The sequence below is a fragment of the Carassius gibelio genome, chromosome A2 (genome assembly GCF_023724105.1).
Source record: "Carassius gibelio isolate Cgi1373 ecotype wild population from Czech Republic chromosome A2, carGib1.2-hapl.c, whole genome shotgun sequence".
In the NCBI taxonomy this organism is placed as follows: domain Eukaryota; kingdom Metazoa; phylum Chordata; class Actinopteri; order Cypriniformes; family Cyprinidae; genus Carassius; species Carassius gibelio.
Genome location: NC_068372.1, coordinates 26,947,902 through 26,964,239, shown reverse-complemented (window position 1 = coordinate 26,964,239; position 16,338 = coordinate 26,947,902). Strand labels below are relative to the sequence as shown.

General features: G+C 34.2%; 2 protein-coding genes across 2 annotated transcripts; one reads left to right on the top strand and one right to left on the bottom strand.

Annotated features, from left to right (window-relative positions):
• Positions 1-2,993: 2,993 nt before the first annotated feature.
• LOC127935719 (dehydrogenase/reductase SDR family member 12-like) lies at positions 2,994-8,774 on the bottom strand. The gene is made up of 10 exons (XM_052533826.1): positions 8,642-8,774; positions 7,882-8,015; positions 6,469-6,551; positions 6,245-6,340; positions 6,027-6,108; positions 5,692-5,753; positions 5,340-5,444; positions 4,508-4,598; positions 3,650-3,787; positions 2,994-3,564 (listed from the first exon to the last, which is right to left on the bottom strand). The coding sequence occupies exons 1-10, from the start codon at positions 8,695-8,697 to the stop codon at positions 3,446-3,448; spliced, it is 966 nt and encodes a 321-aa protein (XP_052389786.1). The 5' UTR covers positions 8,698-8,774; the 3' UTR covers positions 2,994-3,445.
• Positions 8,775-9,789: 1,015 nt separating this feature from the next.
• On the top strand, positions 9,790-16,281 carry LOC127935237 (AP-1 complex subunit sigma-3). The gene is made up of 5 exons (XM_052532931.1): positions 9,790-9,936; positions 13,070-13,248; positions 14,258-14,366; positions 14,631-14,768; positions 15,493-16,281. Exons 1-5 carry the CDS (start codon positions 9,934-9,936, stop codon positions 15,526-15,528), a joined length of 465 nt encoding a protein of 154 aa, XP_052388891.1. The 5' UTR covers positions 9,790-9,933; the 3' UTR covers positions 15,529-16,281.
• Positions 16,282-16,338: the final 57 nt, after the last annotated feature.

The window sequence follows — 16,338 nt, the reverse complement described above, 5'->3', positions numbered from 1 at the left end:
AAACTCTAAATGTTCTCCTAGTTTTTTGATGATGATGAGGTTAGAGAACACCTGACGAGATCAGAGACCATTCCTTCATCCAGGATCACTCCAGACCCTTCAGATTCCCAGCTTCTGCTCTTCAGTTCACTCCTCTCATTTTCTGTAGGGTTCAGGTCAGAGGACTGGAAGGGCTATAGCAGAAGCTTGGTTTTGTGCTCAATGACCCATTTTTATGTTGTTTTTGAGGTTTGTGTTTGGGTTATTGTATGGTTCGAAACAGAGTCAGTCACTTACTGATTTTTTATATGTTGGTATTTGATAGAATCTGTGATGCCATGTATCTAAACAAGATGTCCAGAACCTCCAGCAGAAACATAGGCCCACAACATCAAAAATACAGCTGTATATTTCATTGTACACATGGGGTACTTTTTATCTCTGTGTTCACCAAACCCATCTTGAGTGTTTGCTGTTAAAAAGCTCGTTTTTTAGTCTCATCTGATCATAGAAGCCAGTCCCCCTTGAAGTTCCCGTTGTGTATGATAACTGAAGATGCTTTAGTTTGTTTTTGGATGAGCTAGGAGAATTTTTCTTGAAACCCTCCCAAACAACATGTGGTGATGTTTGACAATATAGACTCAACTATTTTCTGCAATTCTCCAGCCGTGACCCATGGAGAGTCTTTAGCCACTCGAACTCTCCTTCTCACTGTGCATTAGGACGATATAGACACGCGTCCTCTTTCAGGCAGTTTTGTAACATTTTCTGTTGATTGGAAATTATTAATTATTGTCCTGATGTTGGAAATGGGAATTTTCACTGCTCTAGCTCTTTTCATAAAGCCACTTCACTCATTTGTGAAGCTCAATTATCTTTTGCTGCACATCAGAAATATATTCTTTGGGTTTTTATCATTTTGATGGATGATTAAGTGAATTTGGGCTTTGTTTTCTATCCTCTTTATATTTCTGTGAAACAGGAAGCCATGGCTGGATAATTTCATGTTTATAATCATGCGAGAGTGCTCAAAATTGTGAATATGACTGGGAATATAATTCGGAGATATTTTACTCACAAGAATTTTGTAGGGGTACCAATAATTGTGTCAAATGAGTATTTGAGAAAAATCTTTATTTCATAATGATATTTCCCCCCATTCTTATTATCCAATGAAAGGATACATATATATACACACACACACACTACCGGTCAAAAGTTTGGGATCAGAATGATTAGAGTTTGTATGTTTATTACAGGAGTTTCTTATGGTCATCAAGCCTGCATTTATTTGATAAATATACAGGGATTTTTTTTTTTTTATATTGTGCAATATTATTATTATTATTACTACATAAAATATCATTTTTCCTACTTTAATATACATTAAAATGTCATTTATTCCTGTGATGCAAAGCATCAAAAAACTAAAATTGCAAAGCATCAAAAAACTAAAATTGTCAGCAGCCATTACTCCAGTCACATGATCCTTCAGAATTCATTGATAAAAAATAAAATAAAAAGCAGAGCATTTATTAAAAAAATAAAATGTTTTTGAACAATGTACACTACTGTTCAATAGTTTTTTTTTTTTTTTTTAAAGAAATTACAACTTTTATACAGCAAAGATGTGTTAAATTAAGAAGAATTGATGATTTATATTGTTAGATATTTTTAATAAATTCTGCTCCTTTTTTTTTTCTTTTTACATTTTTATTCATCAAAGAATCCTCAATTTCCAAAATTTTCTTAAGAAGCACAACTGTTGCCAGCATTAATAATTCTGATCAGCATATTACATACAGCATATTTCTTAAGGATAATGTGGCACTTTATACTGGAGTAAAGGCTGATGGAAATTCAGCTTTGAATCACATAAATAGATTATATTTTAAATTATATTAAAATAGAAACCATTATTTTATATTGTAATAACATTTTGCAAGATTACTGTTTTGTTTCTGTATTTTTGATCAAATAAATGCAGCCTTGATAAGCCTCTAAAGTCACTGGTGTAGATATCAAGATACCTGTATAAAACCAAACAATAGCACAAGCACATTTATAAAAGCAAATTTATTTCTTTTTTAGGGTCTTAATGTTAAAACATTTGATACACTGTTCAAAATGAAGATTTTGGTCTTTGTGGTTGTAACATATTGTTTTCATAGTTAACATGATGAACTAGACCTGTGTGAACCCGAGGGGAACTTCCTTCACACATCTACTAAAAATCACCTTGAGAGCAGCGGATTACAAGTGATTGAAAAATGGTTCTTCGCCCTTATTTTGACAGCTTATTCACTCATGTTTGAGTAGATGTATGAATTCTGAATCCTCTCAACACAGGAGCAAAGGTACCTGAAGGTGGATTTACAGATCACAGGCTTTGATCTGCACGGCTGTGCTTGGGGTTCACTGAGACCCCACTCAACAAAACACACAGCTGTGGTCTTACTAAACACTCTCACTGTACCAGTCAGATGATCCGAGAAGACAATGGTGCATGCCGCTTTCAGTGCTCCAGTAGTAAGATGATTATTTATTTTGATGTGTGTGGATGTTAAAGCATCATATGCATCATACAGTGAACATGAAAAATCAATTACCAGCACAGGAAATTAAGAATTTCCATCTGTTTCCTCCTGGCACAGGAAACATACTCATGGAAAAATGATGACGCAGGTGGATGCTGTTTACTTTCAATTTAAGAGGAAGCATCACCATTTTATGAGGAGTTTGTTAGTTATGTTGTGTTAATAAAATTTTTACATAACATCTGGAAGTTATATCACATATTTCCATCACCATGCAGGAAGTTTTTTGCTTGACAAAGCTAAACACCGAATTGTTTTATTATTTATGAGCATTTTGAGAGAGGAGCAGGAATGGAATTATGAGAATATTATATGAGCAAAATCTCATTGATCAAATATGATACTCGACAAAAAAAAAAAAGGTTTAACTGGCATGTTGTGGCCAGACATAAAATCTAAACATCAAAACAGACCCCCTTCATGTTTTAAATGGTTCTGGTTTTTATTGTGCATAATTCATTAATGCGTGTTATTCTTCAATGACAAAAAGGTTTGTTTTCAGAATCTTTGATAAAAATGTTAAAACTACTTCTAAATGACTTTCCTTTATGGTTAATGACAATCAGAGCTACTCTGATTCAGGGAGATGGCAGTTTTCACAATTGTCTACAAAATCAACTGCATGAAAACAATTTGTTAGAGTCCAATCCATTGGCAATGGATAAAATCACACCTCGGCCTACTTTTGTTTCTTGTTAAATATTCTATTTCACTCAGAAATACTTGTTTATTATTATTTTGCAATTACAGTAGTTGTTACAGAGAAAAAGCTTTATTCATATCATCTTTGTTACATATAACATGAGTGTTATATTGGTACTACATACTGTAAAAGCTCTCAGCTATCTGACAGGTAATACCTAAATATCTCACTCTGAGGGTTTGACAGCCATCGCCAAAGCCTCCAAGCGGCCCATGAACACTTTGACTTCCCGTCGAGAGCTGTGTGTCCACGCCAGGGGCAAGTGGGCTGAAACGGGCTGTCGATCTGAAACAAACAACCTGTAAGAGTCCTAATGGAAAAATCTAGAAACATGACATCAAATGTCACCATTTCTAACCAACATGCACACCTTGGAAGAAAAGGCCGCTGGGAAACGCAGTGGTTGCCCGTGACACTGCGAGCCAGACGACAGTATCGGCTCCCTGCTCCGCTGTACGCAGACGATCACGCATCATCTGATGGAACTGAGGCATCGCCTTGGCAACCGCTGAGCACCAGACCCAGAGATTACAAGTGATGAGTTTGACAGAGAAGCTTGCAAAATATGTGTTATCTAATAAATCTGTATTTTCATTTCATTTTATGTTATTTTTAAAGTTATTTTTAGTATAGAAATATTTTTTTTAAAAACACAACATAAATTATATATTTAAATAACATAAAAATTATATATTTATACATACAGGGTTGTTACATTTTTTTTTTTTATAAAATATAAATATATACATAAAACATATATTTTATATAGTTGCCGAGATAAAATGTATCATTTTCATTAAGTTTAAGTTGATGTACTACAATAACTAAAACTAAAACTGAAATAAAAATCCCTCTTAAAAAACAATGTAGACATATTTAAAATAATAATAATAAAAACAAACTTTATTCAAACTTAATTTAAAATATATAAAATATATAAATATAAAATATATAAATATAATAAATTAAATAAAAACTATTAATGAAATCTACATGTATAAGTTAAGTATATACAGTAATAGTATCTAAATGAAACCCAAATTAAACTGCAAACAAATCTAGAGTTGCTCTTTTACAGCTGAAAGGCTTCAAAACAATACTCATGGACAACTGAATTAAACTTAATACTGTAAGTAAACAGAATCATTATGCCAAACTGGCATAACCATGCTCTTAATGAATAATTAGCACATTATTTAGTTTGTTGACTTCTAAAAATGAGTAATACCTGGTGTGTCGGCCCACCCGGGGTGCATCACAGAGAAATGAATTTTAGGATTTGCTTTCGCCCAGACCTCTGTCATCACTACCTGCTGCCTCTGGGGACACACACACACACACACACACACACACAGAGAGAGAGAGAGAGAAACATAACGAGTGTTTAGTAAAAGGTCACAATCATTACTGCATCAGATATTGTTTAATGCTGAAACCACTGCTGGCAATCTGTGTCACCTGTTGCTTGGCAACAGCGGAGAGAAAGGTAACCCTGCTCATCTCAGTTTAATACAAAATATTCATGACTTTTAGTCTCTTTTCATGAATACAATTATTTAATCTTTTAATCAATTATTTAATCTTTTTCACGTTAACCTTGTAAATTAATTTGATAAGAAAATGTCTGCTGACACTTTTCAGTACTTTGATATATTTCATTGTACTGTTTGATGATCATATTTACATTCCAGAGTACTGTAATGTATTACCACAGAACTGTAAGGTATTAGTATTAAATATAGTATTACAACCTTGGTAGTAAACAAAACAAAATGTGGTATTACTGTAATTTGGAATATTTTGACTACCACAGTATTCACAGCATTTTCACATTTTAAAAGTTTCAAATTGACTTTTTTATTTTTTTTTATTTTGAAATAGAAAATGTATGTGATGTTTTGTCAGTGCTGCTAACCCTAAATTCTCATAAAGGAATACATGACAGTAAATGAAATGTATGAGCAATAAAAATAGCAATGATTCACTAAGAAAACACAAATATTATATTACAAGGCAAAATACTCTTAATTCAAAAAATTCAAAATATTGTCTCTAAACACCTTGTTTTGTGCGTATACCATGGTACCATCAAATGGAGCTCTCTCTGTCTGCAGGTCGTCCGTCTTAAGTTTCTCTACCAGCATCCCTCCTGATGACACTGTGATCTACCAGAGACATTATTATCATCACAATACATTAAACTACCAAATATGGCACAATATGAGAGAGAAATAGGTAACTCTGTTGATATACGCACATCGCTGTTAATAAAATATAAACACATCTGTCATAGGTTGTCAAAAACACAATAACTGTTTATGTCTTCACATATGCATTGTGAAAGAATGCAATCGCAGGTAGAATTGTATTTAATAAATCAAGACATTGAGATCAATGTTGTTTTTCACTCACAACTCGGGGGTCCCTGCTCTTCTCCAGCAATGGCATCAGACATTTAGTCAGAACATAAACACCTGCAAAAGATTTGATTAAATATTTGATAACATAATATTTATTCTATAAAATAATATTATACACTACCATTTAAAATTTTAAGGGAATTAAGAGGAAAAGAAAAAGATGCATTAACTTGATCAAAAGTGACAGGAAAGAGATGGAGAAAGCTGAATATTCAGCTTTGTATTAAAGGAATAAATTACCTTTTAAAACGTATTTAAACATCTTAAATCATACTAATATTTAACAATAATGCAGTTTTTACACTATTTCTGACTGTTGTGTCTTACCAAGAGTATTGGTCGCAAAATTTTTCTCCAGTCGGTCAGAGTTAATTTCCCTCTGGTTCACCATACATCCGGCATTATTGATCTGAGAGGGATAAGTGTGAAAGATGAGACTTAAGGAGAGGATATTTCTTCATCTGTCCTGCACCTGTAAGCTTCAGCTGAATGCTGGGATTTTCTTTAATATAGTGAGGCATGATGGGAATCTCTGACACTCATACCAAAACATTGAGCGATGAGTGCTCCTTCTTAAAGGCCTCTGCGAACTCCCACACCTTTCTCGTCTCGGAGAGGTCCAACACGTGGACGTAAACCTCCTAAGATCACGAAGTGAATGGAAGAAAATCATTCAGAAACCTTTTAAACCATGATCATTTTATTTGGTGTTTCCTTTTCATTGAGATTTAAACATTGAAGTATTATAAGCAATAAATGAGGCACTTACATTATTTCCACTCGCTGAGATGATTTCTTCTCTGGCTCTCTCGGCTCGCTCTTTGTTTCGGCAGACGATATGAACCGTGCCACCTTGGACGAGAGGGAAAAAAGTATCATATTCTTCAGTGTAAAATGGTTTGTTAAGAAGTCTGATTTTACAGAATTCTTCTGTGCAATTAGCAATTTTTGCAGTGCAACACACTCCGAACAAATGCAAATGAATAATGTAGAAAACTTAAGCAACCGTACAACACCCTAGTATTAACAGTTCTGCATGGGCTTTATTATGGATTATGGACTTGTATTTTGGCCAGAAGTGACAGTTTAAGGTTACGACATCTTAAAGCTGCAGTTGGTAACTTTTGTAAAAATATTTTTTTTTACATATTTAGTAAACCTGTCATTATGTCCTGACAGTAGAATATGAGACAGATAATCTATGAAAAAATCAAGCTCCTCTGGCTCCTCCCAGTGGTCCTATTGCCATTTGCAGTTACTGACCGCTCCCTGTAAGAAAACAACCAATCAGAGCTGCGGTCCGTAACTTTGTTTGTGTTCAAAATGTAGAAAAATGTATATAATAAGCGAGTACACCATGAATCCATTTTCCAAACCGTGTTTTTAGCTTGTCCTGAATCACTAGGGTGCATCTATAATAAGTGTTTATTTTCAGACTATTTTAGATTGCTTCGGGGGTACCGCGGCGGAGTAACCCTGTACCTTTGTGATTCTTCATAGACATAAAAGAGAGAAGTAGTTCCGGCTACGATGTTCTTCCGCAAGATGCAAGCAGTTCTGTTTATTAACCGCTAGAGATCGAAAAGTTACCAACTGCAGCTTTAATGATGGATTTGTTCCTTACAAACATGCCGTTTTTCATTTTACATGATTTGAATTGATAGACTGGAATCGTATAGATTACTTGTGGATTATTGTGATGTTTTTATTCGCTGTTTGTACTCTCATTCTGACGGCACCCATTCACTGTAGAGGATCCTTTGCTGAGAAAGTGATGTAAAGCTAAATTACTCTAAATAAACAAACTCGTTATTGCTACTTCAGATACTGATACCATATGCCTACCAAGGCTTTGCCTTTTAAGACTTTGTGTAAGAACATGCCAAGTTTTAAGTCATTTGAAATGCTAATAACTTGACTTACTTTACCTTACATGAGAATAATAAATAATAGGGTTAACTCTTACAAAAAGTAACTTAGCGTAACATGTACACTATATGAACCATGTTATATGAAAATGCTAATCGCTCAGTTCATTATGATATACAGTATTGGGTATATTACCATAGTACCATGGTACCATCTGCTGCCATCTATGTACTATAGTAACACCACAATATATTTATGGTTAAAAAAAATAACATTATGAGCTCAAAAATGGCTTTGTGTGTCTGAAAAACACCTTTTTTGGCTATGGCCATGGCTGTCGCCTTCCCTATTCCACTGTTGGCTCCGGTGATCATGAAGGAACGGCCCACCAAGGACACATCCAGGTCCTTGGCTACAAAAGTCTTAGAGGCATTCTCAAATCCAGACCTGGTGACAACATCCAGCACATGAATCAAATCAGAAACACATCCAGCATGAGCTGCGCTGTTATCCATAAAAGTGTGTATTTATCACAGTTCTTGAATTGTTATGTGACCACTGCGCATCTGAGACAGAGCTCCTAAGACAAGAGCCCTGATCAGGGGCCAAAGGAGCTTCTGTTTAGGATGACAAGGCACTTGAGAGAGCGGCAGGGGTCTCAATAGGGCCCATTGTGATGCAATGATGACTGACCTTAAACTGAGGGCTTAGATGAATGCATGTCAGAAGAGATGACTCGGGGAACTACAAAAACAACATTTGTGCAAGAAACCACTATATCTAACAACATTTGGCTAGCGAGAACACAATTAAAGACTGTGTTTTTGTAGCAGTTCTGAAAAGCCTCTAAATATATGCTCAAGCCAGAAACATTTGAGAATTTTTTTTAAATGATAATGGCAATGAAAACCATCTCATAGCGATTAGAATCAATAAAAAAAATAATTACAAAACACAGTGCAACACACTTTTTCTAAAGACTCTATAAAGTTATGAAGAACAAAGCGGCCCAATGACCACAACAACACAATAAACTGAAGAATTCCGTAAGAAATACAAAAAAAGACCTTTACCTTGTATACTCCCTCATTCCCTTGATAAACCATACTATGTTCCTGTAGAGACACATTTGTAGCACTGTTGTTCCTTCTCAACTGGACTGCAGAGATTATGACAGCTGACAGATGCATGTGACTACTGTAGTTCCAGAGGGCTCCCTCTAGTGTCAGATGATAGATAATAAATTACACACAAACAGGGTCATGCAAATTAATGTAGTCAGGTGCTCATGTTACAAAACTTTAGGCCTACAGATTGTGTTTTCAATTATTTAGCCTTTTAATGCACAAAGGTGACCTTCCAAATAACCACAGCCCTCCAAGATTCAATATAGCTTGCAATGTTTTGGAACAAATATAGTAAATTTCCAACTATTTGACCTATCTATATATCTATATATATATATATATATATATATATATATATATATATATATATATATATATATATATATATATATATATATTCCCAACATATTAAGTAATTGCAAAATAATTACTTCAGCAAGAAATATCAAGTGTCAACCTACATTTTTTTCTAAAAAACACTTTAATGGAAGAATTAAATATAAAATGAAGAATAATGAATAAACTTATTTAGAGTTGGGGGACTTGAACTTGGACTCAAGCTTGACACGGACATCTTGGACTGAGTACAGACGAATCCAAGTCATGTGTAATAAAAGGTTAAAAACATCATAACAGACAAAAAATGAAACAACATAAAATTAAGATAAAAATACATTACAAATCGTCTCCCATTGGTTCAGGACTAGGACTCGACAATGCGGCCTCGGACCCAACACTACAATTATTTATTAATAATGCAAGTTATTTTTCTGATGGATAACAATAAATTAATATTCATAATAGCAAACTTTAATTTAATTGTTGTTATTATATTATTATTTTTATTAAAAAGTAAAGTTTTAATTTATATCGTTTTAATTTATTGTTAATTGTGCTCTTAAGTGGGTTGCTTAACAACATATTCATTCATGACATATCTATATTCATAAATCAAGGCTGACATTTCACAAAGTGTTATTTAAAGGTAACGTAAAGGAAAATAATATGTGAGTGAGTGTTTCCCCGCCCCTTTTCAAGCCAGGTGCAGTGTTTCAACCTATCAGAGGTCAGATAGTGGAGGCGAAAACAAGGCCGAACGCTCAGCTACGCATCTGCGCATGCGCAGCTTTTCTCTCCACACAGTTGGGAAGGGCAGCGATGACTCCGGCCTTGACCAGCCGGGAAGTGAATACTAATTTTTTGGATATCAATATTCCTTCCGTATTTCTTACTTCAAGATGGTAAGTTACACAGTATATTCTTTTGACTCGCATAAAAGCACACATTTAGATCATATAGGTTTTGTGTTGGGTGACAGGTAGTTTCTTCCACAGGTTGTGTTCGTGCACCTGTCAGGACGTGTATGCGTGCGTACCTGCGAGCTTTAAAACTTCCGTCCTTCATTAGCTGCTTGTTTATCGCCGACTAACAGTGTCATTTAGAGTTGATATATTTCACCAAAATTGTTTTATTCAAAATCTGAGCAAATGAATCGGATGTCGTTTAAATGCTCAGGGAGTTAAAGGTGTCGTTTTAGTGAAGTCATCTCATCTGTCTGGATAAACCGGTTGGTTGGTTCGTTTCCCTTGATATCGGATTGTCTGGTTTTGACACTTTGTGTGTTCCTTGTTAAGAACCTTTTGAATTATTTTCAGAATTCTTTAATCAATAGAATATTCAAAAGAAGAATATTTATTATGTGTATATATAACTTGACTGTGGAAGTTGTGTGTAAAGTCTTAGTTTAGCTGACTGGATTTGGCGGCCAGGTGACTCCTTTATCTTGTTCAAATAGGAGTTAAACACTGTGTGTTTGACTGCTGTTCTTCTGGTTAGTGTGTGCAAGAATGAAGAAGAATAAAGAGTTCTCTACAAACCAGTCACATTACAAATGAAAGCATTTTCTATTACTAAATATTTTTTAATAGTGTAAAATATTCCTTAATAATATTATAGTAATGTATTATTTATTAATAATATTGAATGTTAAAGTATTTACATTTTACATTAATACTCAAACTACATGGAAAATAAGTTGTAAAAATATAACATTGATAAAGGTACTGTTAAAATATCAGTCAGTAATCTATATTATTAATAAGAATAATAATATCAATATTTGCATTTATAATATGCATTTAAAATATCAAACACCTTAAAATAACACAATTAAATAAATACATTTAAAAAATAAATATTTTTAATAATGAGTAAAATTTATAAAATATATTTGTATTAATTTATTATTATTATTATTATTATTATTATTATTATTATTAATACTATTGACCACTTTTTAGCTGTTAATAGATTTTAAAAATAATAGAATTAAACGCTGAATAAAAAATGCATTTGAAAATACATCACAGAACTGAATCTAGGCAGGAACAGGCTGGAGAGGAAACTCAGAGCTTCATTTCTACCCTCCCCTATAGTGAAACTTTGTGTGTGGACAGAGAGGAGTGTGGAAAGTGTGGAATGTGAAGGTAAAGATGTATGTAACTTAATATCTGCAGCACTCTGTTTCCTTTCTCTTTTTTTATCCTGTAGTCATGTGATAGGTGTTCCATGCTGAAAACTGGTTGCTTTTTTGATGTTTTGAGCTCTGTGAAGAATGACCGATGCATCACCATTATCATGTTCTTGTATCATTGTACTTAAAGAAATAGTTCATGCAAAAATGAAAATTTGGTGAAGATGTACTCCTCTTCAGGCTATCCAAGACGTAAATGTTTTTGTTTCTTCATCGGAACATATTTGGAGAATTTTAACATTACATCACTTGCTCACCATACACATATGTAGTTGGATTTTAATGTGAGGGGACAACATGTGATGTTTTTTTTTTTTTTTTAAGGGAGCGTTGTTATGGATTATAAGATCATATTTGGCCATGAGTGACGATGTAAAGGGTAAAATGGATTGTAAGCAGCTTTTCATTTCAGGAGGATGAGTACAATTTCATTTTTGAATGAATTGTTCCTTTAACCCCAGGCTGGGTGTATCTCTGGGTGAATTGTACCTGTAATTAAAGTGAGATGGGGTTTGCAATATGCAGCAATATCCAATGCAACAATTAATGAACATTTTAAAAAGTAATATGCTCCACTGTTGTCATATGACCTCATTACAATGTTTAATTCTGCAGTTGGTTTCTACTCAACATATTGGAAATAAAAACATATCATTTGCACTTTTATTCTAATTTTGCATTGAAAATGTGTAACACCCGACAGCATAATTAAGGATTTAGTTGTATTTAAGTGTTTTCTTTCCATTGGTCAAATAGTTTAATTTATTGCATTCTGATTTATATTGCACATTTTTATATTTCTTTACATCTGTCATTTAAAAAATAAATATATTTAATTGTTATGAATGTGTCTTTACTGAATTATTTTTATTGCTCATTATTACTCTGAAGTTTTTAGAAGTTTTTCTTATGAAAACCCCTTTTCCACCAATAAAAGTGAACAATCCGGTTCCATTTTTTGTGTGTATGTATTTAATCCATTTTTTCAGAGATGACTCAGGTTTCTGTTAATAGTTTTCGGTGTGGCCTGTGACCTGATAAGTCAGTGAAAAAAGCAGCTTATTGCAAGTTTGTGTGACTCACAAAGAGAGCATCACATATTCTCTGCCCAGCTGTGACGTATGTCTATGAGAAGACAAAGCTTTTTCAAGCATTGCCAGATTTCTGTGTAAACTGAGAGGAGGGGGAGGAGAAATTAGGAAGAGTTCTCAGAAGTTTTGCTCTCTGTATCAATGCACTGAGCTGATAGATCTTGTGTGGAAAAGATTCATGCAGAGGTCCATCCTGTAGCTGACAGCGAATCGTTGACTCACGCATATTGAATCTCATATTGACTGGGTTTCTGTGACAGTGAAAAGGTTAGCCTGCCTGAAGTGCAGTTTGTCTCTTTCTTTGTATTTCCTGTTGCCTAAAATTTTATCTTTTGAGGAAGAAATAGTTGGAAATAACATGCATTTTATCCACCAAAGTTCCAGCAGCATCTACAGAAGAAACCCTGCATAAAGATTATTTTATGCATAGATTTATGACATTTTCCCTTTTGAATGCATACAGTTATAGGTTTCTATGAATTATTGGTTTTATATTTCATACAGACCAATACAAAAAAGCAGCATTCATTTTAAAATGAATAGTAAAGGATTATTCACTCTTCTACAGAGTGACTTTGTATTTTCGCTGTTAGCACCTTTCTCATGGGTGTGCTCAAAGGAACAATCTTGGTAACTCATTACTGCAACCTTTGGATAACCAACCTGAATCATTAAACACTAGACCACACCCGCTCCAAAAGATGAAAGAATGAGCCATCCAATTAAAATGCCTGTTCTCTTTTCCGACAGATGCATTTCCTGTTGCTGTTCAGTCGTCAGGGGAAGTTACGGCTGCAGAAATGGTTCCTGCCCCTCCCGGAAAGAGAGAGGAAGAAGATTGTGAAGGACATGACCACTATGGTGTTGGCACGGAAACCACGCACATGCAACTTCCTGCACTGGAAGGATCTAAAGGTTGTCTATAAGAGGTGAGCATTCCACCCAGACCAAAGGAGAATCTCCCGAAGGAGTATATTTTGGGGTATATTCAGTATGTGCTCCTCACATCTGTATTGTTAAAGAGCATGCTGATTTCAAACAGAATGGATGGTGTTAGATTCAGCATTAATTAAAGACCCAGCTGCTTGGCTCTCGTGTTTGGTGATTAATCATCACAAGGTATGAGCAGAAGACACTAAAATCTTGCAAAGCGGACACCTAGTCAGCAGTCAAGATCATATGTGGCCTAATTAAAATACAACATGCAAAGGTTTCTGGGTCCATATAGAGTGTGTTGCCCTGTCCTGTCCTTCACTCCAGTTCTCCTGCCATTGCTGATGTCATTAGCTGATGACATGCCACTTTCTGAGTCCCCCTTGTTTTCTGGTGAAACCTAGTGGCAGCTTCCTACACAATGGCCCCCTATTACCCAATGGTTTCTGAAAATGGACCCAGATGCTCACAATGGGAACTATCAGCATGTGATATTCCAAGTAAAACACGACTTTGCTTGATTTTTTTATTTTTTTATTTTATTCTGAGTTGATTTGATTTGATAAAGTGTTACATTACTGAATGGAAGTAAACATGACTTGAATATAAAATAATCTGAATATAAAATCCACTGTTTTTGACAGTGTGAATGGAAATATTTTGAGAGAATTGTGCTTCTATACTTTAATGCTTCAGAGCCTAGCTATATTCTTGGTCACAGTTCAGATCTTTGTTGCATCAAATCCTTCTGTCAGGCACTGAAACCTGAGAGTGAGTTTTCACACTTGTGTTACTGAAATCCTGTTACTTGCACTCTTCTGGTTCAGATCTGTATTTCAAACCTCTCTTAACCTGTTGTTTGTCCAGTCTGACTTTCGTAAGTACAGAGATTTGCCATCTCAGCAGTTGCATTATAGAGACTGTAGATGGCAGTTGTGAGGATGATGTGTACTATTTTCAGATTTTTTATAAATAAAAATAAACTTCTATATGTTTTTCCACTAGGTACGCAAGTCTTTATTTCTGCTGCGCTTTGGAGGACCAGGATAATGAACTTATGGCTTTAGAGACTCTGCACCGTTATGTGGAGCTACTTGACAAATACTTTGGAAATGTAAATGCATTGTTTCTCAGCTCTAGAGCAAATATTTGATGTATCTGATAAAAAATACTATACAGTATCTTTTGATATCCATTTCCATTTATTAAAAAATGGAAGTCTCCATTGAAAAATTTCAAGTCTCTTTTATTAAATACATCACATTTTTGTTATTAATTCATTTTAATTGATTTATTTGTGCATAGTTGTCTCACTGAACACAGTATTTAATTTTTTACTCCATTTCATTGACCTATTTCTGTTTTTGTAATATTACAGGTGTGTGAGCTGGACATCATCTTTAACTTTGAGAAAGCTTATTTCATCCTGGATGAGTTTCTGATGGGTGGAGAGATTCAGGAGACGTCCAAACAGTCTGTTGCGAGGTCTATAGAGGCCTCTGATATGCTACAAGAGGTGAGATACTAAATTGGATCTGCATTCAGGTTATTACAATTGACAATTACATTTTATTAGTTCAGTGGTATTGAAACAGAATAAAATATATATATATTAAAAATATAACTTTTTTTTCCATCTGTGTAAATTCCATCTGTGCAAGTTTTGACAATTTTCAAATATTAAAAATGAAAAAAATAAAAAATAAAATTGAGTTCAGGACATGGGGCAGCCTCAGTCAGTGTTTCTGAGCCATACATTTCAGATTGAAAGAACCTGCAGCTGCTTCATTAAACATTATTGATTTGACCGAGAGAGAGAGAGAGAGAGAGAGAGAAATGGGTGGTCAGTCTGAGAGTGTGGTTTTACAGAGCAGCCTTCAGTACCACTAAATGCCGTTTTTCCAAGTATACCTAAAAAAAATGAGACCACATTATAAGAATAGTTAATAATAGTTTTACTCCCCTTCAAAGCTGCCATATTGAGCGGTCATAGGACTATAGCATAAGGTGTATAAATGACATGAGGGTGAATAAATGATGAAAGAATTTTCATTTTTGAGTCCATTGTTCCCTTAAAACCTATATGGCATCCAATCATTTGTTGTCTGTATATCATTCTAATAAGCAGGGTCCATACATCTGAAGGAGAGTTCACCTCTACACGGCACGGGGAACTGAAATAGCACTTAACATATTACAAAAGGGTAATCAGTCATGTACCTGTTTTTCTCTCTCTTCAGACAATGGAAGAATACATGAGCAAACCAGCCTTCTGACAACAACTGACATGATACAGTGTGACAAAATGAAAAGAAACCTGTCTCTGCAGTTTCATTGCAAGTAGTTATAGACTTTATTCATGAGGGCTTCATAATTATTATTTTTTTCTTCTTCTCTGTATTTGTATGAAAATCTTGATCAGTTCACCTCAAATTTTAATGCAACTGAATCAGGGTTCATGTTGTGTTTTTGAATAGGTATGTCTTGTCAACTTATAAAAATAAATGTAATGCAGAATTTTTATGATGGCCCCAGTATGCATATACACATGCAACCAAAGATTTAACTGATAATTTTCAACTCTTTATACCAAAATCATTTTATATAATAATCATATATTGCAGTTAAACTTTAAACTTTGGCTTATTTGAAGTGCCTTTTCATATTTTGTAAACATGTTGCATGTCTCAGGAGACATTTAGCTCAAAGAAAGAAAAACAAGAACACTTTGAAGGAATGTTAATGCTGCTTTATGAGCACATATTGATATTGTGTTATTAAAATTGTTTTTTTTAAATATGATTTACTCTCTGTCAAATGTTTGCTATTTTCTCTGATGAAATGCATCTGGTGCTTTCTAAAAATCCTTCCAGCAGTTTATTTTTGTGTGCTGTAATGGATTTGTTTTCTATTAATATCTCTTATTATGAGACTATGCTTGCCACTGTATAAGGTCCTGTATCATCAATCAGGTATCCTTAGGTTTTCTATAATATCAGATGTAAATATTAATATATGATTGATATTTATTCTTTTTCAAGATCCAGCCCAGCACTGATAAATGTTTCCTCTTTAAGTGATGGTTG

Coding starts and splice junctions, on each gene's coding strand:
- LOC127935719 (XM_052533826.1), bottom strand. CDS start 8,697: ATGTGTCTCTACAGGAACATAGTATGGTTTATCAAGGGAATGAGGGAG. Junction 5,445..5,691: donor AGAGCAGGGACCCCCGAGTT/GTGAGTGAAAAA, acceptor TGTCTCTGGTAG/ATCACAGTGTCATCAGGAGG. Junction 4,599..5,339: donor TGGTATACGCACAAAACAAG/GTGTTTAGAGAC, acceptor GTGTGTCCCCAG/AGGCAGCAGGTAGTGATGAC.
- LOC127935237 (XM_052532931.1), top strand. Junction 13,249..14,257: donor CTAAAGGTTGTCTATAAGAG/GTGAGCATTCCA, acceptor TTTTTCCACTAG/GTACGCAAGTCTTTATTTCT. Junction 14,367..14,630: donor TTGACAAATACTTTGGAAAT/GTAAATGCATTG, acceptor GTAATATTACAG/GTGTGTGAGCTGGACATCAT.